Genomic DNA, 26925 nt, shown 5'->3' with positions numbered 1-26925 from the left:
TACTAAATATTCACCACCTGTAAGTTCAGATATCCTTATTTCCTCACTCCAAAACTTCAATGAAATCCCAGTTATATCTTCATGGCAACATGCAAAGCAGCTGCACAGCAACTACCCTACCCAAAACTTTCAAAGCAGAAATTTTAAGGGGGAAAAAAAAAAAAAAAAGTTATTCACCCCTCTACCTGTTACTCTTTTCACTGTAAGATGTGAAACAAATTTGTGATCTGAAATCAAACTTCAACCATCTTAATTAATTATTCCACAATCCCGTATCTCATAACCTTTTAAACCATAAACAGAAAATACCTTCTGGCAGCAAGACATCTTCTATTATTTAGCCAAAATTGGAACCTACAGTCATATAAATAAACGTGTGTCCTTAGCCACATGTAACACCAAAGAACAATCCTACTGCCTGATAGCTGAGCATGTAGTTTAACATCAGAGTTCCCCTGCTGACGTCATTCTGTATAGAGACCTGTAACTCATTCAAGTTGTAACTATTAAAAGTATGTTAGATCATTAACAGAAATAAAAAGTTGTGGACCAGAGATGGTGTGGAACCCAAACGCCATTTGCAGTAAAGACAGAGGACTACTGAAGAGCAGTCTGCTACAAGCACTATCACAGGTAGTGTTCGAGGTCATTAAAATACCGACTGGAAACACCACAGTCCATTTGAACAATTTATTAGTATCCTCTTTTTTTACAAGTTTTAGAAAAAGAATCCCAGGATTTTGCCTCCTGTGTGTTTTCGCCTAGCCTCCTCATGGTCCATGATGCCAGCTGAGGTTGTCAGTACAATGTACCTGTTAAGAAAGAACAAATGTTCAGCTTATCGTTTTGTTCTACGCTTGTGCAGAGCTGAGAGCGCTAACTTCATTCTGTATTACAACAGTAAGATCTGTATCTGTAAGAATGGGCCTAACGGAAGTAAGATCAGATTATCAGACAATGAAAAAGAAACTCCTCTCACAATTACAACTCTGCAGCACACAAAGGACATTTATAGGCTTCTGTTCTCCAAATATTTGCTAAGTCTCAGCAATAAGTTTTCTTGTGCTTTCCCACTGTAAAATCAGTTTAGCTGTTGTAGCAGTAGCAACTCTACAGTTTCTAGACAAAGTCTGCTTCTATTTTAAGCAGACATTTTTCTTCACAGGAGGCAGAGTTGCCATGGTGCCAGACAGCTCTTCAACTCTGAGCACTCTGTCTCTCAGTGTTTTGAACACAGTGCACTGATGCAGATGAGTATCTGGATGTGGACTGACAACTGAAGCAGCCTTAGTCCTTGTGAATGCCAAAATTTGGATTATCAGCACACTTCATCCACATAGCTTCATGTCTGAGAACCTCTTGTTACACCATTCCATAAATACTCTTAAAAATCTCAATATGACAACACATACTAGCAAGCTATAGATGTACAGCTAAAGCAAGCAACTTATCCCTGGAGCTTTAAGCACAGAAATGACAAGGAACCGTTAATCCTGCCTTTGACAGGACAGCCTGGCTGAGCCCCTGAAGACTATTACAGCTCTGTCATCCTGGTGCAAATTGTGTTGTAGAGGTTTCTTTAACATAGGCACGGAGTCTCTCAAAACTTAACATCTAGTCAATTTATACACAATCAGGAAATTTAAATTAAAGTAGTAGAATCTACTTCCATTGACCAGGTAACTTGCAAGGCTCCTCCCCCATCAATAAATGGCCACTAATAAAATCAAAATGAGTAAGAGCAAGTTCCCATTTTCCCAGTAAACTGCCGAAATGGTGAAACCAGGGTTTACCAAAGCCAAGCAAAAATAGGTCCTTGCTTAGTAGTGCCCCTTTAAAACTGGTTAAAAAAAGTATTGATATGGAAGATGGATTTTTAGACTGGTATCTACCTCCAGACTGATCAGAGAAGAGAGGTGTCAGGCAAGTCTAATTCAGGCAGTATGAAAGTATAATAAAGAACCCCAAATTTTTTACATACAACATGGCTTTAACTCTCTTCCATACTTACCCAAACTGACGTGAAGGCAGTAGGTTGTTCTGCCACTTTTCCAAATCCTTCAGCTGAACATCAAATCTGGGACTGATTACACCACACTATAAAACAGAATTCCATTACAAACTGAAGAACTTTATAAACTGGATTTGTACATTTGTCATTCCAATTCATTGGATGAAGGAATGTAGTAACTGCATTAAAATATTTTTGGCAGCAAAAGATTAGAGTACTAAGAAGCACACTCCATTACCTGTAGTAGGAAACGGTGCTTCCTCTCAGGTAAGTTGAGCCTCTCTCTCACACAGCTATTCAGCTGTTATTTCCTCAGCCTTGACTCCTCTTCCCTGCTTAAACAGAGTGACTTACACTGCTGCTGAAGCTAAACTAACAAATCAATGGCTAGACCTGGGCGAGCACAAAAGCATACTATAAACCACTGAAGATTATTAAGCATTCTATATAATCAAGAATCCTGCAGTTACTCAGGGATATTCTACTACTAATCATGATACACAGTTCGCAAAAAATACCTGTAGATTTTAAACAGGGAGAAATTAACATGCATAGAAGTTATCAAAGTTTTCAAGTTAATCACACTACTTACTGACCATGACCACTACTATCATCTTCAGTTACCTCACTTGCTCCAATTATCTTAATAAATATCCAAGTGCAAAACAGCAGCACACCTTCCTGCACTGATGGACATTTTTCTGAACGAACCAACCATTCCCTTATTGCAACCATTGAGAGAAATATCATAACCAGCTGCACCCCAGAAGGTCTGTTACAAAATCATCCCAGGAGAGTTCAAGGAACACTACACTCCATTCTGACATACATGATCTTTATTATAGATACATAACAATAGTCATTTGGGTGGTGTTGGAATTCCCTGCTTACTATGCTCAAGCAATTTTCAGCTGCAATATTTGTTCATCGTGGAGATAGCCCCGAACATATTTTGACCAAGTATTTTTTTCTATTTCTTCCCTAAAGAACCACCTCTCACTTAAATAGCTTAACTGGTAACAATAATGCACACCAAGTCATTGCAGAACTAGACAGCTCAGTATTTTGACACAAAAGCATTTTAAAAATTTCCAAAACACACATGAATACTTCATATGCCCCAGGAACTTAAAAAGCACTCACCAATCTAACATTCAACTTTCCCTCAACTGCAAACAAAGCCCATCTAACAGCAGCAGAAAGGCTTGTCTTCTCAACATTTACAGGTATTAAACATCAACCAGAAAGCAACTTGGTTCCTATCTCTTAAGACAAGTCCTCTAGATAGTTTAAACAACAAAGAAACCAAGAAATCACTAGGTAGACAGAAAGTCTTTAGAGAGAAACACACAGTACTTGCAATCAGCCTTCCCTGAAAATATGCCTTACATATTCAGAGTTTAAAATAAATGTAATTAGTCAACCATACCATTATGAACCTAGAAAAATTAACAAGCATTTGATAACTACTGATAATACCCACATTACTCTCATGTACATGGATTCAGTAAATACCACCCTCTTTACAAGTAGTTCTTTCAGAAATGGAGCAGACAAACATGAATAAAAGTCTCATTTAAACACCTTCTTAGAGAAACGAATTCACGAAAACAAATCCTACCTTGTTGAGTCTGCCTGTGAGATTGACAACAATCTTCCCAGCTCTGTGATCATCAATTATCTCAAATTCACCAATGTAACCTACAAAAGATTAGCAAAGAGACATCAAATATGTAATACTTAGCTACATTAATACGACTCAATTAACTATGCTGTACAAAACTAGTCCAAGCATCTTGATTTACTTTTAGTCAACAAAGCACCTGAACACAACAGCATCCACAGGAACCACGAGTGAGGAACAAGTCAGTGCTGTGCACTCCAGACTTACCGTGCTTCATCATCACAGTTAAAAACCGGACGATTACTTTGGAGCACGGCCTAATGAGCACTTGGCGTTTCCCACGTTTCTCTGCATTGTTGATGCTTTTGAGAGCATCGGCTAGAACATTCATGCGCACCATGGTGCCTGCGGGGAAGAGGAGAGGCAGTTATGTACACCAGCTTTTCAGCACAGAAATACTGAGCAGCAAACATTTTTTAAGGCTGGTTTTAGACCTCAAAGATCTAACACTGACAGAAAGTTACATTAAACCTTAAAAAACATTCTTAGGCTAAAAAGAGGATACACAACTATCACGACAAGTTAGGAAATCTGATGCATTTAAACTTAGCTTTATCAACATGCACAAAGATTTATAAAACTCCAGCTAGACAACATTTCGTCAGTGACACCTTTCCCAGGTGAGTTGCGTTGGACTTTAAAACGCAATTATGCAATACTAGTCCTGTTCAAAAACTAGGTTGTACATGGTATTAAATATAACAGATGCTGCTCAGCTTGCGTATCTGTAAAGAAACTGCAAGATGCAAGAACAACACAGCACTCCAAAAAGGAAACCGGACATCAACTCTTGCCTTCTCACGATAAAGACCAGAGCACCCGGCCCAGCCCGAGCCGTGGCACGGCCCGGGACTGTCACCCCACTTGCCAACAGACCCGGCGCCCTGCCCGCACCAGCCAGGACGCGGCTCCTGCCCGGGGCCACCGGGCCACCCTCGAGACGGCCAGCGGTCCCGCGGCACACGAGGGCTTTTACTACTCCGCCAAGGACGCCCAGGCGCAGGCCCGGGCAATTCCTGTCCAGGAGAGGAGCGCGGGCAGGCCCCTGGGCCCCCTCCCCTCCCGGGGCGCAGCCCACCGCCCGCTCCCCAAGCCCTCCGCCGCCTCCTCCCGGGCCTCACCGCACGGCTCTCACTCCCTGAAGTCCACAGACGCGGCGGCCCGGCTCCCCTGCGCCCTGCCCAGCCCAGCCTCCCACCGCTCCGGCCCGGCCGCCGCGCCAGCCGCCGCCCTCGGCTCCCGCCGCGCATCCCTGCGGAGAGCGGAGCCACAGGCAGGAGGGGGCCCCGCTCCACCCTCCGCTCCGGAGGCTCCGGAGTGCGTGAGGGGAGACGCCAGCAGCTCAAAACGGGCCGGGCCGGTCGGGCGCAGCCCCGCGGCCCCGGCGAGGCGGGCAGGGGCGGCGGCGGGGCCCGGATGCCGGCGGGAAGCGGCGGATGGCGGCCGGGACCCAGCGGCACCCCTCACTCACCGGCGCAGCAAGATGGCGGAAAAGGAAGAGGCCGGGCGCCCGCGCGGGATTATGGGAGGGCCATGGGCGCGGGGTGGCGCGCGACGCCCCGCAATAGCTCGCGAGGCTTGGCGCCCCAGGCCTGGACACCCCATTGGCCGGGAGCGACGCCGCTGACGGGGTTGCCATGGCGACCAGAGCGCTGCGCCTGTGGGTCCCACACAGCAACGGCGAGACAGCGCGGGAACCGTACGGCCTCCTGCGCGGGGGGAGTGCGTGCGTGCGTGGTGGTTTCCTTTTTTTTTAACAGGGCAGAACACAAGAGAAGAATTCGCGGCACGTCTGATTTCCACTGAAGTTTTAACGAGGCCGCGTACGCCAGGGAACGGCACAGCTACTCTCTACGGGGAAGTTAGAGGAAGCTGAAGGTCCGAGGTGACGCGCAGAGTTCCGACCCCACGCTAACTCAAAGTGGGAAGACGGCTGTCGGGGCTGCCACAGCAGATGTACAGTTCCCCAAAACTGGTGCCGGTGTGGGGGTAGAGGGGCTGCCACCAGCAGCTCTGCCCCACGGACTGTGTCACCACTGGTCCTCCCGCAGCAGCTCCATCACGAGTGTCACCGATCAGGTCCGGTTTGCCCACAGCCCACCACTTCTACCAGTGTTAATCAACCACAGATGACATTACAGCCTTTCCCCTCCGCAGCAGGAGCTGCGAGTGCACCGTCACAGCTGGTGGAAGTTTTACTATTTACAATGAGCTCTTTCAAACAAAAGGTGGTGTTCTGTTCAGAGGCTGCACACGGAACTACCGCATGGCACTAAAACAGCATTCCCAGCTCCTGTTCTTGATTGAAAGACACATTTACACAATTCTCTGTACATTCACAAAGAGCAAGTCTTACAGAAGTTTCTCTTTAGCCTGTATTTACCTATTCAACAGTTACAATAGACACTGGAGAGAGTTCATTTTAATAACAGTAAACTTATAAAAAGCATTAACACAGGTTTTAGCTTTTTAAAGAAAAAAATTCAGTTTTCAAAAAAAAAGAGGGAGAGGTCATAGAAAAGCACAAACAGTTCAGACAGGCTTATTTACAGAGAAGCAGCTAGCATATTCAAGGTGACTTTGATTACAGACAACATTCATAAAACCAAACCTGCTACATGGCTCCATAACAACAGCAGTGTTCAGAACAATCAGATGTTAAGGTAACACACACCTTAACTCATTTTCTACAGTCTCAGTGCAATGAGTTGAAATTCACACTACAGCTAAGTAACTGAACTACAAATTTATATATTCTAGACCCCTATTCAACATATAATCTGGTATATGCAGCTAAAAAAAGCAAACAGGTTCAGTGAGACAACGGGATCACCTTCTGCCCCGATTCTGGGTGTGCATCCGCAGCCATGAATCACTCTTACTCAGCCAACTGTCCTCCTTCCACATGCATCAGTAGTAACAAGCCTCCAAGAGGTGTAAGCTTTCAGAACTGCCTTTCATACTTGCTGTAGCCACAAATTAATGATCAGTGAAACTACCGCAGTCACAGAAATGCTATCACACTTTACAATTCTGCTGTTTCTCAAGTTGGGGTATTTATTTATGGGACCTCTTAGTTTGGTGAAGATACTTAATAAACTCTGTACATCAAAGGTCAGGATCTTTCATATAAGATCAGCTGCAGGCTGCAGAACCCTAGTCAGTACAGCAAGAGAGACACAAACCCACAGCAGTTGCTAGAGTGACATTTTCACTTCATTGGGGAGCCAATAAAAATAAAGCCACTGAGCAATACAACTTCTATTATCTTAATTATACATTAATTCTCAAAAAACTGTTCCCAAGGAAACCTTTTACAAGAGTGAATAGCAGTTAAGTCTTCATTCATTTTTCTTTTCCTTGTGCTTGAGAAGTTTGTTTATCTCCCTTTTCGCCATTCCAACATACTTTGTAATGATCCCATGCTGGTTTAGTCCAGGAAACAGCAACAAGAAACTTACTGGAATTAAAAAAAAAAAAAAGAATTATTTAATACTCCTTTAACAAGCTTCTGTCACCTCACAATTCCTTGCTTCCCTTAAGCCCCATTAACTGCTTGAAAACAGAAAAATATAATCCTGTGATAAAAAAAAAACCCACTAAGCATATAATCAAAAATTACTCCTACCAGCCTCACACCATTTCAGGCAGCTAACAAAAAAGTTACTCCTGTTTTGCATGCTGCACACTTACCAATAAGATAGGTCAGAAAGAGATTGTGAACTTGCTGTCCAATCCAGGCAACCACAGCAAGAGAAAAAAGCATGGTCATGAAGTACTAAAAAATGAAAAGTGACCAGTTATCACAGATCTGTTGGGAATTCTCCCCCTTCCCTTCAGTATCTGGCAACACTTCAACATTTAAAACTAACCTGAAGATTGCTGGTCCTTCCACATGCAATACCTATGCATAGCCTTGCTAAAATTGAGATTAGAGAGTCTACAATTGCATGTTTTAATTTACTTTCAGACCATCAGTTTTACAGGATGACAGTTCTTTTCTATCCCTTAGGCAGATTACACCATCCCCACTGTCACAACTTCAGCCTCAGACATACTTGCAGCTGTTTTGAGGACTCAGCAGTTCATGTACCTAAGATGACACATTACTAAAATCTAGTTTTTTGGACAGTTCGCGTACACCAGAAGCAAGTTTTATTTCCAAAAATTGACTTACCCAAAGGAGCCCAGTTTAGCTTTGCTTTAATATCAAGGGTATGCTCCTAACTGGACAGTATTGAGAGTTTAAAGTCATGTATCTTGCCACTCCAGGTTTGAACAAGATACATGACTGGTACTAAGTCACAGCCAGAACTGCAAAACACGGGCCCTGATAAAACACTTAAGACAAAACAAAACAAATAAAATCTTAAAACAACAGAGATGAACCCCTGGAATTCAATACCATTTTAGGCTTCTCTTCCTTCAGTGTGAAGAGACGTTTCCACCAGCCAACAATTCGGCGACGAGATTTTACCAGATTACTGCAAATCTCATGAAATCTTTGCTGCTGTTCCGTAGTCCTTTTATTAAAGATAAAAGCCAGATATATGAATTCAATATTTCATCTGAAATTTTTAAATCTCCCACAGGATTCTTCAGCAATAAAAATTTATCCAGTATTTATCCTGGTATTTGCTTCACTTAGTTTTATACTCTCGGCATTACTCTTCCTTCATCTTATTTACTACTGCCACTCTTTCCAAACATACAATCCAACACCCTTCTTTATAATTTCAGTTCTCAGTATCTATTATTAATTACTAAACTAGTTTAGCAGAACTAACTAGCAACCTTAAAGGAGAGCAAAGAATGTATCTACCCCTTCAAAAAAAAAATCTTATTTTTCTAGAAGAAAATTAACAATAAAGATAAGTTGTAGTAGTTACCCTTTAGAAAAAGATGAATGAAGGACACCTTACTAATGTCCTCACTTAATGTATTAGAGAGTTTGCTGGTTTCTTACTACAGTCACTCTATAAAATAACCATTTTGATGAAGTTCATAACTTATTTACACTCAAGAAACCGTTTTAATTCAAGCTTTCCTCACCATTTATTAGAGCCAAAGATTCTAGGTGCAAGAGCAGGAACAAGATAGTCAGCCAAACAGAGGAACATAACGAAACAGGAGACACCTGAAAGAACTGATGGGTCCAAGTAGTAGATCATCCTGCAGGAAAAAAATAACAGAAATGATTTCTGGATGCTCAGATTAGACATATTTAGTCACCTCTTCAGACTGGCTCAGGACATTAGACCTACCATCTTGCCCAACCTCAAAAAAATTTTCAAACTCGCTCCTTTTACTAATGAAAAAGGTTTAAATACTTCAATACTATTACAAAGAAATACAGACTAAAATATACAGTTTTCTTAATGTAATTGATAAGAAAATTATACAATAGAGCAAGCATAGTATGAAGTTCAGTAGAAGTAAAAATTTATCATTACTGTTCTCTCAGAAGTTGACATCTAGTGAACTTAGCACTGACCAGGGGATGAGGATGAGTGAGTGAACATATGAGATCACCAGGTAGAATGAAAGGTCTAATCTTGTTGGTTCTTAAGTCACAGAATTCAGATCCACCACAGGTTGTCATTTGCTCTGTCTCACCTGTGAGAGCTAACCAAACCTGTTCTGGACAAGGAACCATAAATCCCCAATTAGGACAGTGTTGTGCTTCTACATATTAAGTGTGCCATCACTCAAATGCAGCAGTACGAGTACTGGACAAGAACCAGCTCATCTCCTAAGTGTCTATTAGTGCTCAGCTGTGCCCTCTGATACTTATGTGCATTTAACAGAACTTCCTGAACATTGAAGTAATGAAAGTAAATAAACGACCCAGTCCATTGCAAGGCCAGTCTTTCTATACACCTGGCACAGTGCTATTGTGATGACTGTTGAAGTTCATTTTTGATGAAGTACCAATTCAGAATCTGAAGTAGCTCCTTCTCTTTCCTCAAAGTATTACTCAACACAATATCTTTCCTGCTTATAAATCACAAAATTTATAACAGAATACCCTGAAGTTCATCTAATTACTTCTTTTAAAAGTTACTTTTCAGGTTCATTTGATTTCTATCCTCCTCACCTCCGCTGAAGACCATATAATTGATATTAGCCTGAAGACCAATTATCCCCACCTCACCTAGTTCAACATTTCTCTAACTCCCCTCTTCTCCTTACTCCAAAACCACATGCAACTGGCAAACTCCACAGCTGGCACGGACACTTATCTGTACAAGTTAGGTTGGGGTCATCTTGACCACAACCACGTTATATAAAAGCACATCCAAGTGCCTCCAGCAAGGCAGTTTCATATCTTCAATCCAGAGACAGGCAACATCCTCTCATCCTATTGGCTGAAAGTTACCTGCAGTCTTTCCTTTTCCTCCTTTCTTAAAGGACAGGACAGAGAATGTAGAAAACCAAGTTGTGCAAAACCAATTGAACTCATTGTAAACAGCACACTAAAGATGCAGAATAGGAAAATTTGCCCTATGGAAACAAGTTTTCCATAATGATTTTGCTGTTGGTTTGGGGAAAAAAGCCAAAGGAGATAACCAGATTTGACTAAGAAGTAGGACACGAAGGATGAGGGCAGAATACGAAGGCACCAATGAAGAACATACAGCAACGATTGCTGGCAAACAGCTTTTGCAGAAAGCACTGCCCCCACTCTGAGCAGAATGTGACTCGTGTTACTTCCTGTTCTCAATACTTAAGGTTTTTCTTTTCAACAAAGTTCACGTGCATTCAGAAACAGAACCTGGAATAAGAGCCCTCCTATTAGATTTTAAAAGATGTTTTACCAATTTACTTAATAGGTTTACTACCAGCCATGAAAGTGCAATGGTGTTCTAGGCTCCCTCCACAAACTACTTACAGAAAAGAAAAGGAAACAACACTCATCAATGCCAGAGGAAACCATGCTCTTTCCCAGCGAAGAACTTTATCCGTCATCAAAATCACTTCTCCCCATCCTTGCAACTGCTCTTCCAAGCTAGCAGTTTCTGAAGCCTACACAAAAAGAGAAGAAAACTCTTGTTACTAACCAGAGTAGCAGACTAATTCCCACACTCGAAGTAGCTAAAAAAAAGTGTCATAATTAAAGACCTCCATCATTAACCTTTCTGAGTAATTACATTACTAATACTGCTGGAAGTTTTACACTAAGTTACACTGTAGCAGTGATACTTCAAAACAGTCAAGATCCTATCAAAGTATCAGAATACATTATTAAACCAAGTGATACCTCCTCCCAGATTTTGCCAAGGTGCTTTCCCCCAATCTCCCATTTATTGTACTCCCTCCCCTCAGATTAGCAGAAAGTCAAATTTTAAAATCTAGCTAAAACCTCTCAAGTTTTCAGTGTCAACATCTGGAACACTGCAACATGAGATCTATTTAAAATATATGTATTTTCAAAGACATCTCTACCACATTAAACTGAAGCTTTTCAGTTGCTGTCCAACACCGATTTTTTATTATATGGAAGATGGATTAAAAACTCAGAATCCACATTAGAGAAAAGTTTCTAACTGATCACATTTGGACTGCAAAAAAAGTTTTTCCACAGGTTGCCCAAGACAGAGGCAAACTCTTCTTCCTATACTATTCCTACATTCCTCCCTACACACCTTCTGCAAGAAGGCCCTAATTGCTCTGGCATCAGCTTGTTAAGCAGTTCACCTGAGCTGTTCCACATTTAACATGGCTTAATAGTTTCCCTTGAGTGGGACAAGGTATCTCAGAGATTACAAAACTCAAGTAACTGTGAACAGAACTGATCGCTGCCCAAGCAGTAAGAGGTAAAAAGTCATCAAGACCTGCACACATGCTGTGCAGCAAGAGCAGAGCAGGTTTCATTCTCAGCTGTGTGCTACACTTAACTCAAATGAGAAGCCTGACACCACCACAGTAACAAGGACAGCTGAATGCAGCTATTACGGTAAAGCTTAGTTTTCTTGTGTGAAATCATTGGAAAATATTTATTTGAAAACAACAGTTCAGGACCAAAAAACCAAGGCAGTTGAAAACTATCAGACATGCTGCTGAACACGTTCCAGTTATCATATGTATTTCATGTTATAAACACAAACTGTCACAAGGAGGGGAAAAGAAAAGCTGCTTTTTTCCAGAAGGCATTTTGTGACAAGCTGTTTTGCTTTATTACTTCTGGCTGTCTGCATTTAACATCACAATCAAGAGAAAATTTAACAGGAAACAAACTAGCACATAACATCATTATTAATAGCAGCCTGCCTGTCAGCCAAAAGGACAACTACTGTAAGCTGTTTTCCCACTGGGCCAGGTAAAGAAAACTCAAGTCAGCTTTTGTTACCACCACCTTCATTCCAGACCCCATCCATCAAAAGTGTTTTTCCATTAATCAAACAACAAAGTTTCCATAAGCATGAACTTCTGCTCCGAAAAGGGCATCCTTCCCAAACATTGCACATATTTTTGGCAGTACAGTTCCATGCACTTTTTCTGCAAATATTCCAACCTCCCTTCCACCTCTGCGCCATTGGCAGTGTGCATCTCCCAGGCTGCACAGCTTCCTGCTGCAAGAAACAGCACTGATCAATAATACATGCAGAAGCTTCCCTTCTTTAACTCCTTCACAGGCTTTTACAGCGATTTTCCCATTTCCCATGGCAGTTGTTTACCATTACAGAAATAAATATACATAGCCTTATATTAAGTTTTTCAGTATTCGAGCCCACCCTTGACATTTAAATTAAGGTAACCATCCAGCTCCTGCTACTCTCCTGCATCGCTGAAGCATTCGATAACACAACCAAAGGATGTTGAAACACAAAGACATGAATATTAAACCTAAGCCCTGCACATCAGGTACAGCAGGTGTTATGACGAGCTCGCCGTGCCCGCTCCCAGGGAGGGCACACGGAGCCGCCTCCTCAAACCCAGCCCCCGCCAGGCCCTAAGGCACAAACCGATGCCTGCACGGGAACTTTTCAGAAACAAAACTGGAGCGCAGGGAGGGAATTGCCCGGCATTTCATAAGCCCGGGGACCGAGGCGGCCCTCGCAAGCCGCCGCCAGGCCTGGCTCCCGCGCTTCCCGCAGCGCCGAAGGACAGCCAGCCCTTCCCCAGCCACCGGGAGACAGAGCCCGCCGCTCGCTCGCCGCCAGCCCCAGAAGGGGCGGCTGGACCCAGCGCCGATCTACCCTCACCAGCTGGTAGACGCTGTTGTTGTCGCCCTCCGCCATCTTGCACAGCCCCCGCCCCGCCGCCGGCCGCGCCCTCTCCAGCGGCCGCTCGCCGCCGCACTTTATAGCCTCTGCGGCCGTTCCCGGAACCCTGATTGGCCTTCTCGAAACAGCACGGACCAATCGCAGAGCTCCCGTCGCGCCCTGGCGGCAGCCGGTTGGCTGGTGGGATTCGAATAGCGACAGCCGCCCAATCAGCGCGGGGTCTCCGCGGCTGCTGTCCCGCCCTCCGTCGCATTGCGACTGCGACCGGAGCGGGCGCGGGGCCCGGCTGCCGCGGGGCGGGCGGCTGAGGGGGGCCCGGAGGCGTCGCGGCCGAGAACGGCGGGGCGGCAGCCCACCCGCCGGCACAGGGGCGGGAGCGCAGGCGCCTCCCCACCAGGGCTGTCAAGGACAGTGCTTTTGTTTTAAATAGCCTGACCCCTACAACCTGAACGTGTGATTATTAGGAGGCAGATAAAGGATTATGTGCTGTCTAAAAACACAGTACCGTTTCTTGACATACGTCATACGTGTACATGTCCAACAAACTAGCCCTGAACCTTCTGACCAAGAATGTTCCAAGGCTAATAAATACCCCATTATTCCTGAAATAATGTGGCGCCAGAGGCACTTGCCAACAAACCTTAACATAAAGTTTTACAGTTTTTCCAACACAGGTATTTATTTATTGCACGACGGACGTAAAGCAGCCGGTGTGTCAGTGGCAGACACCAGAGTCTGTGGGTACGAGGGTTCCAGATTGCCACACAGGAAACCGATGAAACAACCCAATTTCACAGGAAGGTTCTACAGCTCTGAACACCACCACTGCCTGACCTACCGACAATCATTACCTAGCAAGTCTAACAACTTGCTTTAATTTTTTCAGAAGCTGTAAACAGCATGGGAATAGACACAGGAGAAAAGCACTAGGTTATAAATAGTTTTTCTGACTCAACTTTCTAAATGTTTCAGTCACACAGGCTAATGAGCTTAATCACAATCCCTAGGATGTAATGCAACTCCAAAAAGAGGGTAAAGAAAACATCGTTTTTGGCACTAAAACTGCAATACATTTCCAACCCAGCTCAGCAGCTTGATGGAGAGAAAAAAGAGGAGGACTAAGGCTGACCCTGTAAAAGCAAAGAAATATGTGTTCAGAATTGTTTGATCTTCTACAGGGTGCTTTTCACACACACACAAGATTGTATGTAAAAAATATTTTGCTGAAGAACTTTTAAATTCATGGTTATGTTGCTAAAAGCTAAGTATTTTTGTGTACCATTTTCCAATTAAAAATAATGGGGAGTCCACCCTCAGAATCTGTAGTTTTACTACAGTACAGCTCAAACAAAAACTAATGTCACAAGGAAGCGATGCCAGCAATTATTCTGATTAGGTTTTTGACGAAGCATGTAGAACACGTAGAAGCATGATGCATTGCTGTTCCTAGGAGTATGTACAGTGTCCCACAGAAGCCATCAGCAAGTATTTCCATCATTTCCAACCACTACCAGTTTCATTCTATTCTAGCCAGTCTTTCAACTGCAAGCTCCCAAGTCAGTCTACCGTTGCAGCTCTTCTCCCACCCCCGAGGGCCCACAGAGGGGCAGTTCCCTCCTGTGAATGCTGTCTCTGTAACTCGGAGGGGCAGAGGGAAGATGGAGCCTTGCAGGATGCCCACACCACCCAGAAGAATCAGAGCAGTTGGGCCATCTCACTGCAGAGAACAGGACTGCGTGGGGCCCTGCCACGCTGCTCAACACCTTCCTCGCTGAGCAGCCAGGCCTTTTGAAGCACAATATAAAATGAAAAAAGAAGGGGGTGTGTGTATCCATATACATGTACATGTTTATAAACTTGGTTGTCCTAATGTAGAAGGCAGAGAATGGCCATAGCCGTAGCTCAGTGTGGAAAACCTGTTCATCACCTCCCATGCATTACCTGAGCTACTGAAAGCCAGTTGTTTTCTGTATGTTTCCACGTATGACGCAGACCACGCTGCGATGTGATGTATTCTTCCTACACTGAGATTCTCTCATAGCAGATGCAGAGAAAATTAAATGCCCAAGCTAACTTCAAAGAACCTTTAAAAGGAGTTTAATTGCTTAGAACACACACAGACACAAATTTTACATGTTAAGCCTCCACCCATTCATCATAACTAATAAATGCATCTTAAACTTTTTTATGCTATTAATAAAAAAATTAGTCTGATGGATGGCAAAATTGCTCTAATCAGCTGTGCATTTAAGTACATACAACGGTAGTTTTATGTAATATCTGTATTTCCAATTAAATTATTTAACTGTTATCAGTATACTCATGAGTAACTATTTCCCACCAAAGAAAAAAATACATATGCATGTGATCATCGGTTACAGTGTTAAGAAAACAAAAGATGGATGATAGATGTCATCTCAAACTTTTTTCCTAGTCCAGTTCTTCAGTGCATAAAGGGGTGTGTCTGCTAATTTTAGGAAAAGCTTGCAAAAAAAGAAAGGGAAAAAAGAAGCAAAGAAACCTTTGGAGTACTTGAGTGTGCTAGAATAGGATGGCCAAATGTACTAGACACAGAACACATTGATGAATAATCTTGCTTCAATTATGTACTACAGTATTTAGAAAAAAGGAGATTTAACCTCTTCAATTCCCTCCAGTATTTGCAAAGGAATATTTTTATATGGTGCATTTCATTCAGATATGGCAAAGCCGTTAATGGGATAAATATAATTTGATCAGTTTATGAGAGGGTGGGTGGGCAGCACTATGGGCTGTCACAGAGCCGGGGCTGACGGCTGCTGCCGTTCCCACAGTGGAGTGTGTGCAGTGAAGCACCCTCCTTCCCTCTGCAAGGTAACCTCACGCTAGCATTGTCACCAATGCTGTTATAGATACCTCATTTTTCCTTGGAAAACTAGCTCCCTCCTGATTTACATCTGATTTATATGGGAGACTTGAGTCTTTTACAGACATTTGAAAAAATAGACAAAATATATTACTATTTAAATAGACTGATTGCTGAAAGCAAAACTAATTTGTTGCAAAGGAAAAATGGACCCTGAAGTTCCTGCAAAGTACCAAAATAATCTGTTAACTGTACACATCTGTTATTTCCATTTCAATTCTATTGACACTGCCATTATTCCACCAAAATAATCTAAGACCCCATTCGTGCCTGCAGTTTAACACATCCCAGTAACCCACTTTGGGGAATAGTGCTCACATCCTGGCTTCACAGAAGGGCAGGGGGAAGAGAGGCAAACAAGTAACCGGATTTTCAAAAGGTTAAGAGCATTTCAACCACTACCCTATAGAACTGGGAGGGGGTAACAACTTAAAACTGATGAACATACTTTGAATTTGACTTGAGAAATTAGTTCACAGCATGGTCCCTTGGTTAGCATTTACTGCAGGTGAGCATCACGTAAAAACTGCCATCGGCTGAACAGTCTGCCTTCTATAGCTTCAGCTGGTTTGTATAGTTTTTCAAAGATTTGATTCTAGATTTGCATTAGTCTAGGTCTTACTGCAGAAAAAAATTACGTCTCAATTTTACTGAAAAAAAAATGAAGTAAACTTATGTCTCTACAAGAAACACATTATTTTTTACAAGATAATGTAACTAATGCAGTCTTATTTAATATGCAAGATGCACACACAAAACCTGCATTTTAGGTTTAACCAAGACTGTACCAGTTTGCCATACTGTCAACATCTACCATGAAAATGCACTGGCACACAGAAGCTGACAGTCTCACTAACTCCCATGCATGTGAGCTGCCTCTGCAACATTAGTTACATAAACTTAAGTCTCTGTAGAATCCTGTTCTGATTTGGGATGTTTTGCATTTGTCTGTATTTTCACAACCACAAGTACTTTTGCATAGAAGGAAATTATGAATACATATTCTTTTATTTTTTAAAACTTTATTAAATTACACAGTAAGAACCCATCTCCACACAAGTGTTTCATTTCTGGATAGCAGAGGTATAATACATGAGCCACAGGTGAGTGCATTACCCCTCCCTTCCCCCCAGCTTCCAAGAAATAAAACAGCATGTATAATACACTCTTGTTATTGTGGTACTCCAAACAGATTGTTCGTAAGGTTATTTTTAACTGGAGAAAAATAAAAAGGACCAACAGTGTCAAGTGTCTTGTTCTGCATATGAATGTTCTTCACTGCAACATTCAAACACCTCCTTTCGTGCAATGCATGGCGTGGCAGAGGGTTCCGGCAGCAATGGCAGTGGAATGCATTTGCACGGGTATCATTAGATATAAAGCCTGTGTCTTCCCTAGAGTTAATCAGGCAGTCAGAATGCAAAAAAGGCCATGTGTCTGTCGAAAATTCTTACACTTCAAAGTGCATGTCCATGAAAAATTGGCAACAGAGGAGAAAGAGAATTCTAAGACCTACTGAGGAGGCAGAGCATTTAGCGTAGTGCAAATACTGAAAATAATACAAGTTTATCTATTACTTTTGCCTGGTGTTAATTTATGTTATCTGAAAATTACTAGCCAAGCTTTCTACTCAGACGAACTGCTGCAAATCCATTTAATGAGGTGAATTTTATGCCAGCAGTGGGCTTGGCTCAAATCCTTTAATACTTAGATTCTGATTGAAAAAAATGGTGTATTTAAAGTGTGGTTTTACTCTGAAAAGTAACTAAAATGGCATAAAGGATCTTCCCATGTCTATAGTTTTTCAGCAACTGTGCATAATGAATTCACCAAGTTTACAAGAGAGAAACATTTTATGCAGAGCTACGCAAATTTATTGGGTTGAAAATGCCAGTGTGCATTTCTGCTTTAGTTATCAGCACCTGTAAGATTCTGTAGATGTAACTGAATCGCGTTAGTTTTATTTGCCCTAAGAAAAAGAAGTTGCCTTTTCCTAAAAGGGTCCTGCTTTAAAAAGGAAGTAGTCTTCCAGCCAACCAGCAGTCAAAGCAGGACATCGATCTAAGAGGATGCCATTTTTAGAGAGACTTTTCTGACCATAATCACACTTGGAGTGCAGAATTGATTAAAAAAAAACAAATAAACAAAAAACCTTGGTGAAGACTGACTATGGATGCATTATTGAACAACCATCTACAGAAGTAATATGGCAAAGGAAAATTACTTTGCAGAAACCTTTACAGATCTAGTTGAACAAAAATTGGAGAGTCCTTCATTTCTTGGATTATATGTATACTCTTGTGAACTGAAGCACTATAATTTACAAGTGTAAACTAAAAGTATTAGGAAAGTGAAGTAAAAAGCATATCACTCTACCTCCACCAGAACATCACTTTATTGTTTGTCTGTCATCAACAATGTAAAACTCTACTAGATACTCTATCCTGGTTTTTAAAAAGGTAAAGATTACATTGGATTAGCTACATCGTACGAAAGAAACTACAGCAATCACAGTAGAATGAGATTGGAGGGACAAGTTGAATTACAAAAAAGTGTACACTGCAAGCAGAGGGAAGTGCACATTAAATCAAATGCCTGTAGGATTCATTACTTTTAAATGCACAGTGACAATTTTGAGAAACTGTACATAATAGAATCACAGAAATGACCTTAAAATAACCAAAATTACATTTTGCATTTGACCATCCAACTCATAAATAATCATTGATGTTCTATATTTTCAGTGCTTTTGGAAAATCTGCTTACCCAACAAAATTTAGGTTGTTAATTTGACTAAACTGTGAAGTAGAAGGATTGAAATAAAAAGTATATTGGAAGTACGCCTAACCTACAAGAATTAGCCAAGAGGGGTGTAGGCAAGGAGAGGCTGGGAAGGAAGAGAGAAAGGAAAGAAGAAAGGGAGAAGAGAACAAAGGCTTCTTCTTCTATCTCAGAAGTTCTTCCAATGCAGCGTATATCTGATGTACAGCTCTTTGCTTTCAGTCCATTTCTGAAGTTTACATTTTGTAGCCTTTTTCCGTACTAACTGGTCAACTCAACCAGCACTGTTGCCACGCAACAAGAGTAACAAGAATCTGAATGCATCAAATCTTCCCTTGCTGTGATTTCTTCATGGCCCCATTTTTTCTGTTTTTCTTTGAACAGGGTTCGGTGTTTCCTGAATTGTTCACAGGGTCAGGTGGAATTGAGTTCCAAATCACTCTGCGGTTTGTAGCATCCCGATTTCTTTCTGCAGCTAACCCCCAGACACGTTTGCAGTTCTTCCGTAGCAGAAAGACAAACCGTGTTGTTCAAGCGGTGAGCTTTCACCCTTGACTGTGGGGGTTGCAGACCATTGTGTTTAGCGTATCCCTGAGTGCAGCTATCCTGCAGGATTCACTTCCCAGTGCACCGAGATTTCCTAGGTTTCCTCAGATTAAGCCCCAGTATGCATCACCACTGACTGTGGTGCGGCTATGGATGCCTGAGGCCGAGTTGATTCTGGTGGATGTCTGACCTCGCTGAACCAGACTGATCTGCTTTCTCCCTACTCATACCCAGGCAGTCCAACCTTCATACAGCTGAGCCAAGTTATCTAGATTAGTTGCTTCCTTAATCACAAAGTCAACCTATTAAAAAGGTCAAACAAGTAATTAAAAATAAGCTCGATTTTTGAAAGTGTTGAGGTGATCTTAAAATTTACTGTTGAATGTCACCTCCAAATACAAAATTTCAGTGAAAAAAAAAAAAATCTATAGTACCTGTAAACTTAATCTTATATAACTTTGTGTAGTCCACATAAGAAATAGGAGTTTGTACTGCCGGGGCTAAAAAATATCAGACATCATCTCATTCATAGCCTCTATCGTGAAAATAGTCACAACATTCTCAAATTTACATGGACATCTGGGTCCCCGACTCAGTTTGCCAGAGACAGGAGTGTGGCTGTGTTGTGCTAGTAAAGACAGATAAGTTCTGTCCCTTAGACAGCTGCACAGACCTCATGTCCTCCCTGGATATCAACAGCTGTGTAACAAATGTTAGCTTACTGATATACAAAAGGCAATTTTATCCAATTCATGAGTTTATATAGATCTACAATACAGAAAAAAAAAGCATTCTATTAAAAAAAAAAATGCAGCAATACAAGGCTGCAGCATACCTTGATTTGCATTGGAATATAAATCACACATCTCAAAGGGGCCCCCCATTCACAACAGGATTTTAGTCTTTCAGCACACTTCAGCATACACACACATGCTCACTACCAAAATATTTAAATGAAGGACCGATACAGGAACTTTACTGTTTTCAACTCACCTGTTCAGCAACAGACATTCTCCTGTTGGGATCCACATCTCGGCCCTCTAACTTGGCTTTGACCCGCTTCCACACACTAACTGCATATGAATTCCTTTCCTGCACAGCTAAGGGTGCAAAATAAAATTAATTCAATTTTACATTCCTGCACAGAAGCCCACTGGGGTGTTTTGGGGTTCTCTTTTGTCAGTGGTGGGGTTTTTGGTGTTTTGTTTTGAAGCCCTGTAGTTACCTTTTCCTGTTTTAGGGTCCCTGGCTGTCTTTTTGGGACTACAGGCAACACTTTTGCCAGTTCCTGGGACTGTGCTTGGAGGAGTATCTGCTGATGTGGCAAGATTTTTCTGAATTAGCTTTCTTGCATTCTGCGACATCACCTCTGGCTGAGTTTTCTGCCCTGTATTGCTACGTACAGCTGTAAAGAAAATTTAAAAGCGCTTAAAGTATTCAAAACAATAAATTATAAATGCAAGAAAAAGCACAATTAAATGTGTATCAAATGCAGCTATCAGTACTTCAGTACAAATACGAATTTAAACTTGTATTTTAAACCCTGCATCAGTTCTTCTCTCTTCAATTTTTCAGTTTCCTAATTCGATTCGCTTTATAAACAAGAGGTGATGTTCCATTGCAAAACATTTATTTACATTAAGGAAATTTTTATGAGGTCTCTTAACCTCTAGTGCTATCATTTTGTATGGCACTGATAAAATGAAATTCTTGTTCTTGATAAAGATCAGGAACCTGCACTTACTCCAAATACTGACAGTAGAATAATCCTTTAAATAGAAAGAAATCCATCCTCATGAGAAACTTTATTTATGTTTTAAACTGTAAAGTAATGAAAATTTTGCAAGCATGAATGCGTTTGTGGGGTTTCAGGATTAATTCCAGAGTCACCATACATTTTAATACTAATTTCAACAGAAATTACAGTTCACTTGATATATATGACAATACGTTCCATGTTTTCTGGGCTTTGTGGAGTGAATCTAGATCTTGAAGGCTATTCAAAGGCTATGATCAAGTGGCCATTCAGTAAGGTATGCTGAATTACTTGAATTTTATAGGCTTTTATAATCTTATAGAGATTGTCTGTATTTCAAAATGTAGTAAGTTATGATTCCCTCTCCAATATAAATGCCTGATGTTTTAATGTTTGTACGTTTTCAAGTATTACCTGCAGCAAAGGTTGGCTGATACGTAGCAGCTGACGTTGGGCTTGAGCATTCATTTGATGTATCCGTGACTAAGGGTGATGCAAACCCCACCAGATTATTGTAGACACTAGGAAACATAATGGAGTTGATAAATATTCACACAACTACTTGACTTGCTGAAAACTCAATAAAAAGTTAAGTCAAAATTTGCAAAAAGATTTCTGCATTCTAAGACAACCACCAAGTAGGTATCCCATGCTGTGCTTCTGCTATACACAAGTAGATAAGCAAAATGCCTTCACCAGAGAGGAGGAGACCTTCTTACCTTTGGCTCTGCGTTTTTAGTTCTTTCAAGGTGGGAGTTATTTCTTGCAGCATTTCAACATGTTCCTGACTGCGGACTTGACCCATAACCTGAACTAATGTAAACAAAACTGTCTGAATATTATCTTGCCACGATTTATACTCGCCCAAGAACTGCCTAACACTATTCTCATAGGGAACATCTTCACCATCTGCCAAAGCTGCTTCTTCATCCTGTAAGAAAGATGTGCAAAAAGGTTAACTAGCTGCTATATTTTGGCTAAAAGAATAAAGTTAAGCATTTCTTAGCCTTCTCAGCCCCTCAGTTTGTCATTTGTCTACAAATAACCATAACTTTCAGCATTTACATTTCAAGAAAATAAATTTGAAAAAGATCAAGCGTTTAACAATAAAACCCAAGAGGACTTGCAAACACAAAGAGAATGTTTAAGCTGCCAAATGAGAGAAAATGTTTGATTCAACCAAAGTCTGATTAGCCTAACTCTAAAACCAAAGTTTTATGAATTCTCAGAGATTAAGTAAATTTTGTGTCATGATCTCCATCTGCATTAACACATTTTACTGTTTCTACATACTTTAAAAAGCACAAAGTTACAAGTGTTATTTTTATTAAACTATACTGACATGGGTTTGAGGAACAAATTTAATAAAGTTTTAGGCATACCTTTGCCATAGCTTTCAGTAGATGTTTGACATCTCCAAGTTGTCTGTTATGACCCGTAAGCACAGTTTTAATACTATCCACCAGATTCTGAATTGTTTCACAAACTGTTTCTATTTGCTGCTCTCTTTCTGTTTGTACTGTTCTCTGTGTAGATATTTCCTGGGTCAACTGCTTGTGAGCTGAGTGAAGCCATTCAGAGCTGCCAATAGGGTGTTCAAGACCAGTGCCCTAAAAGTAACAGAAACTTTTTTGTATCTGTACCCAGAGATAAAATTCAATTACTGTGTAGATACCACTTCCAAGTGTTTGGCAGCTGATGGAATAAACTCTGGAATCCACAACCCATGTAATGAATATATAACATTAATGTAGAATGAAAGACAAAATTGAGAACTCATGATTGCAGCTATTCTGTAATGTTATGTATTTTGCTTTGACCTTTACTTACCACTCTCTGAAGTAGGCGAAGCTCCAGTTCAGAGACTGAACTGTTGAACTGCGACGCAAAGGAGCACATTTGTTGACAGCGTTTGAGAAGTTCAAATAATGCAGCATCAAGATTTAAGGCTTCTGCTGTTCTGGTACGTAAACTCTCAAAATGAATGATATTACTGCAGAGGAAAGTGACCTGAAAATCAAAGCAAGAGTGAGAAAAAATATTCCAATTAAACTGTTTATTATACAAACTGCATTGTTTCATGTTCTTAGAAGGGGTAATTTTAAATACAGCAGTAAAACCGCTCTGTTACAGTAGCGGTGTCATCTCAGGGTCATCCAATCCTACAGCAATTCTCCAAGAGATTCTTCTTATTGCTTTTAAAGTGGGATTCCTTGAAGTATTTAGTTATCTATGTTTGCTCTTTAGATGCTGAGGAAGAAAATATCTTCTACATAAATCTCAAGTAGGAAATAAAGAGTGAACAGACTTATCAAGTCAATAGTACTATACTTATGTTTAGTACCTGACTTGCTCTTTGACTTTCTTTCAGTACAAGGTTTCTTCTTTCAGCAATAGTGGCATCAAAATCTTGCAAGACTGGTGCCAGTGCAGGATTAGCACCCCCCGCCCATTTTAAACGTTGCTCAATACTTGCTTCAAGTGCTGCTAATTTCTCCTGCATTGGGGAAGAAAAAAACCCAACACATAGATACAGAGAATCCATACTGACATACATCATCTTAAACCTAACTTTAAAAAACCCACACATATATAACACATGCAGACACATTCTTATGCCCATATATATAAAAGAATGTGGTATTCATGACTGACAAATGTTAACTTATGTTGTTTAAAGGTTTATTTTCAGCACATATCACAACTGGATTTTATTGTTATGGAAATAAAGTCACCTGTTTAGATTTTAACCCACCAGAAAAAAAAATACAAAAGCAAGTCAAAAGTAATCATATTTCTAGACTAAAAATTATATAAAATCACAGGAGTCCTGAATTATTTTACAGGTAACCTCCAAAAAATTATTACAAGCAGTACCTTCACAACTAAAAAGGACATTAAAATTCAAGAAGCTAAGCAGTGTTTATTTTAAACAATTAACCACTCTATACTACTGATACCCAAAAGTCTAAAAAAGCTGAGCCAAGCCACAGCATGCAGAAACCTTAACACACAGAGTAATTGATTTGCCCAGATCTACAAAGAAAGCTTCTGACACTTAGCTAGTAAAATGATAGTAAGGATGATCTAAGTCAGGCAAACTTAAAGAACAGGAGCATGATCAGCCTTCAGAAGGAAAGGTACTTCCACATATTTGTATTTTTGCTCATGAAACAGATTTACTGATATTCCAGAGAGAATACTTTGTATGAGACAGCAAAGTCAAACAATGTAACAGTATACATCAGACAGACTGAAAGAGATCAATGAAAATACCACCAAATTTGTGCTTCAACAGCAAGAGAGATAACAATCTGAAGGTGGCAGATAATTTTGCAGGTTGTAGAGTCCCATTCCATTACGCTGCTCAACAAACCTCCTAAAAAAATAGCAGTACCTGGACTGTTGCAATTGAAGCTTCAATCTGACTGAGCGTGTGAAGTTTCTTTTTCATGCTGGCTAAAATTGCAGAACGAGGTGGAGGAGTAACAGAAATAGCTTGTGGGCGACTGATGAGGAGATCTTCATGCTGCCACTTTAAGGAATGTGAACACACTTGATTATCAATATTGCTCAGCACAAAATACTTTGCTTCACAAGCAGCAAATCTAGTACTCTGGTACCCTTTATAAGTAAGGGCATTTTAAACAGGGCTAGGTGTCAGATGACACCGACACGCTTAGAAGTTCTAAATGATTAGAGAGCATTAAATTACATAAGTAGTTGTAAACTATGTTTTGCTGGCTTGAATATTTATTCCATTAATCAGTCATCAACTTACTAGAAGTGATTTACACACATTTCTTTGATCTAAAGGAAAGCCTATCAATATTCAGAAACAATTTACCTGTGATGCATTAAAACCAAGACAATTTTGCTTACCAGTCTATGAAATAGTTTATTAACTGACATGGAGAAAGACTTTACCCTTAACCTACAAATCACGAAAGTGAAGATCAATGATGCTACAATACAGCTGGACACCAGCATACAGTTCAAGGCACACAATGGCATTTATCTGGAGCCTCAGAAGAATGTTTTCAGGATTATTATTGCTGCTATTTATATTTTTTTCATGAGGCAAACAACGGGGCAAGGAGACAGTTAATGAATTAAAACTTTGAAGGAAACCTATAAGATGACATTCAGCAATGCATACCCTCTGTTTTAAGCAAGTTCCTCCCTTAAAGTCGTAGTCTGTTTGAAAGAAGGGGGAGAATGGGACAACATTGCTACTAAGAAAGCAAATGGCATAATAGTTATTGAAAAAAAATTACATCTATTGACCCAAAAAAGAATTTACACATTGCCACATTTGCATCTCAAAGCAGCCAGCCCTAACACTTTTTTCCTTATCCATTTACAGAGTAATTTAAAACCAAAACACTTTATCAAGTCTGTTAAAATACTCTAAAGCTCATTTAACAAAATGCAAAGTTCTTCTTGTGCTCAGACACAGTAACCAAAGCTCACTTTCCACAGACACAATTTGGAGAGAAACAACACGTGTTATGGTCTTACCTGGAACATGGCAATATGCAGCTGTACTCTCTGAAGACTGGTCTTGCAAGATGAAATACTGGTTTCAAGTCTGCGCACTAGATCATGCTTCTTCCACGCCGTATCGTATGAGCTAGCTAATACTGTTGCCCTGTTCATGACCAACTGTGAGAACTTGCCAATTTGGATATTGTGCTCCACAGCTTTCTTGCACAGGTCATCCACAGAAACTTTGCTTTCTGCTCCAAAGTCTTTAGCCTCTACCTGAGCAATGATATCAACACCCAAAGCGCTGATGAAACTGCACAAAGTAAGTCCCAAAGCTTGATTTGGAAGGCCAATTAAAAGCTGTCTCACAAAGTCAGCTGTAAATGCCTTGATTGGTTTGGCCATTTGGTCTTCACTAAAACAAGAGTTTCTGTAGAGGGCTTTCACATTGACAATTTGGACAGGTCCATTTACTGCATTCTGGTCTTCAAGCGAACTGATTCCTTTTAAAGGAAAGAAATAGTATTTTTGTTATAAACATTTAATGCATCTAAAAAAATATCTGACTTGTCAGCAAAATTACAGGAATTAATTTTTAATTTCTACATATTTGCCATATATAAATGTAAGTTACAGTAAAAGTGACCATTTTACATTCTTCTGAAAAGGACATGGGATGAGAAGAGGACAAAGCAAGACTGAATATTTGATAACATTTGTTTACCTGACAATGTTTTAGAAAAGGTACCACAAAGCCTGAAAAATTCTTTAATTGTTTGCAGTCTCTTCAGAAAGAAAATTTCTTCTAGAACTTGCCGATTATTGTCGTCATCAAAGAAGTTAACTTGGGTGCTGCGGGCTTCCCTAATTATGTCAACCTTACGCCAAGCAACAGGTATTTCCATCTTGTTTAGCTGAGCAATGTAAAGCAAATAAGTTAGTTCTGTTTTTATAAAACTTTCATATTCCTGAATCAAAAAAAGCGTACTCTGGAAAGTACAAATCCATACCTTTTCAATCAATAAACCAAATGCGGTTTCCACTTGAGCAAACATTCCATCAAAGGCTACCAAAAGCATCTGACCAGCTGACATTTTGGGAGTTTCATCAACTGAACCATTTCTTGGCTGAATCAGTTCACCATACTGAGCATGAAGTACTCTTAAAAAAAAATTACATGTTTTTGCTTAGTCTACAAGAAATGAAGAGGACATTCTTAAACTGATTGATCCCACAGTTCTAGCAGATTAAACTGCACGTGAACAAGGTAAAATTTTTGCAGGCTCTTCCTACCTGCCCCACCCACCACTGAAATTCTAATGCTGGTCTTGTAAGAACAGCTAACCATACCATATATGACAGGATTGTATTAAAGGACCAGCTACAAAGCTAACTTAAAACAGAGGTAGAGGATACAGCCTGTACTTCCTATGAGCATGGCAAAAAAGTTAGTGATGTAAATATCACCCTTCCCTCCTTGAAAATCAAGCACCGGTTTTACAACATACACATCCATAACAGACTGAA

At 40.7% G+C, this 26925-nt stretch overlaps 3 protein-coding genes across 4 annotated transcripts in view; all 3 read right to left on the bottom strand.

The window, feature by feature from the left end:
* Positions 1-676: 676 nt before the first annotated feature.
* RPS15A (ribosomal protein S15a) lies at positions 677-5229 on the bottom strand. 2 transcript variants are annotated; one of them, XM_032983607.1, is made up of 5 exons: positions 5167-5229; positions 3903-4040; positions 3633-3712; positions 2012-2097; positions 677-812 (listed from the first exon to the last, which is right to left on the bottom strand). In XM_032983607.1, exons 2-5 carry the CDS (start codon positions 4033-4035, stop codon positions 719-721), a joined length of 393 nt encoding a protein of 130 aa, XP_032839498.1. In that variant the 5' UTR covers positions 4036-4040; positions 5167-5229; the 3' UTR covers positions 677-718. The 2 variants fall into 2 exon arrangements, with proteins under 2 accessions (XP_032839498.1, XP_032839499.1); XM_032983608.2 differs by lacking the exon at positions 5167-5229 and adding an exon at positions 4817-4923.
* Positions 5230-6052: 823 nt separating this feature from the next.
* ARL6IP1 (ADP ribosylation factor like GTPase 6 interacting protein 1) lies at positions 6053-13031 on the bottom strand. Its single transcript, XM_032983609.2, has 6 exons — positions 12902-13031; positions 10588-10721; positions 8748-8867; positions 8101-8218; positions 7389-7473; positions 6053-7155 (listed from the first exon to the last, which is right to left on the bottom strand). The coding sequence occupies exons 1-6, from the start codon at positions 12935-12937 to the stop codon at positions 7037-7039; spliced, it is 612 nt and encodes a 203-aa protein (XP_032839500.1). The 5' UTR covers positions 12938-13031; the 3' UTR covers positions 6053-7036.
* Positions 13032-16832: 3801 nt separating this feature from the next.
* Positions 16833-26925, bottom strand: part of SMG1 (SMG1 nonsense mediated mRNA decay associated PI3K related kinase) — a 70180-nt gene continuing 60087 nt past the window's right edge. Inside the window, exons 52-63 of the mRNA XM_032983572.2 lie at positions 26409-26559; positions 26123-26312; positions 25432-25901; positions 24308-24445; positions 23255-23407; positions 22741-22920; positions 22293-22520; positions 21630-21841; positions 21325-21431; positions 20380-20559; positions 20148-20254; positions 16833-19456 (exon numbers count right to left, since the gene is read on the bottom strand). Coding sequence (XP_032839463.2) covers positions 19379-19456; positions 20148-20254; positions 20380-20559; positions 21325-21431; positions 21630-21841; positions 22293-22520; positions 22741-22920; positions 23255-23407; positions 24308-24445; positions 25432-25901; positions 26123-26312; positions 26409-26559 — 2194 coding nt within the window. The 3' untranslated portion in view covers positions 16833-19378. The remainder of the gene's footprint in view (positions 19457-20147; positions 20255-20379; positions 20560-21324; positions 21432-21629; positions 21842-22292; positions 22521-22740; positions 22921-23254; positions 23408-24307; positions 24446-25431; positions 25902-26122; positions 26313-26408; positions 26560-26925) is intronic.

The sequence above is a fragment of the Tyto alba genome, unplaced genomic scaffold, assembly GCF_018691265.1.
Source record: "Tyto alba isolate M040663 unplaced genomic scaffold, T.alba_DEE_v4.0 Super-Scaffold_28, whole genome shotgun sequence".
NCBI classification, from domain to species: domain Eukaryota; kingdom Metazoa; phylum Chordata; class Aves; order Strigiformes; family Tytonidae; genus Tyto; species Tyto alba.
Note: the sequence above shows the minus strand (reverse complement) of the source record. Positions and strands in the feature narration are given on the sequence as shown.

Bases quoted from the DNA above. Each gene is read 5' to 3' on its own strand.
- RPS15A (XM_032983607.1), bottom strand. From the start codon at position 4,035: ATGGTGCGCATGAATGTTCTAGCCGATGCTCTCAAAAGCATCAACAAT. The intron at 2,098-3,632 runs GTAGGATTTGTT...TCTGTTTTATAG, and splicing joins TCACAGGCAGACTCAACAAG to TGTGGTGTAATCAGTCCCAG. The intron at 813-2,011 runs GTAAGTATGGAA...CTTTCTTAACAG, and splicing joins CTGCCTTCACGTCAGTTTGG to GTACATTGTACTGACAACCT.
- ARL6IP1 (XM_032983609.2), bottom strand. From the start codon at position 12,937: ATGGCGGAGGGCGACAACAACAGCGTCTACCAGCTG. The intron at 10,722-12,901 runs GTGAGGGTAGAT...CTTTTTGTGTAG, and splicing joins ACAACAGCGTCTACCAGCTG to GCTTCAGAAACTGCTAGCTT. The intron at 8,868-10,587 runs GTAAGTAGTTTG...TTTTTCCTGCAG, and splicing joins GTTGTTTCCTTTTCTTTTCT to GATGATCTACTACTTGGACC.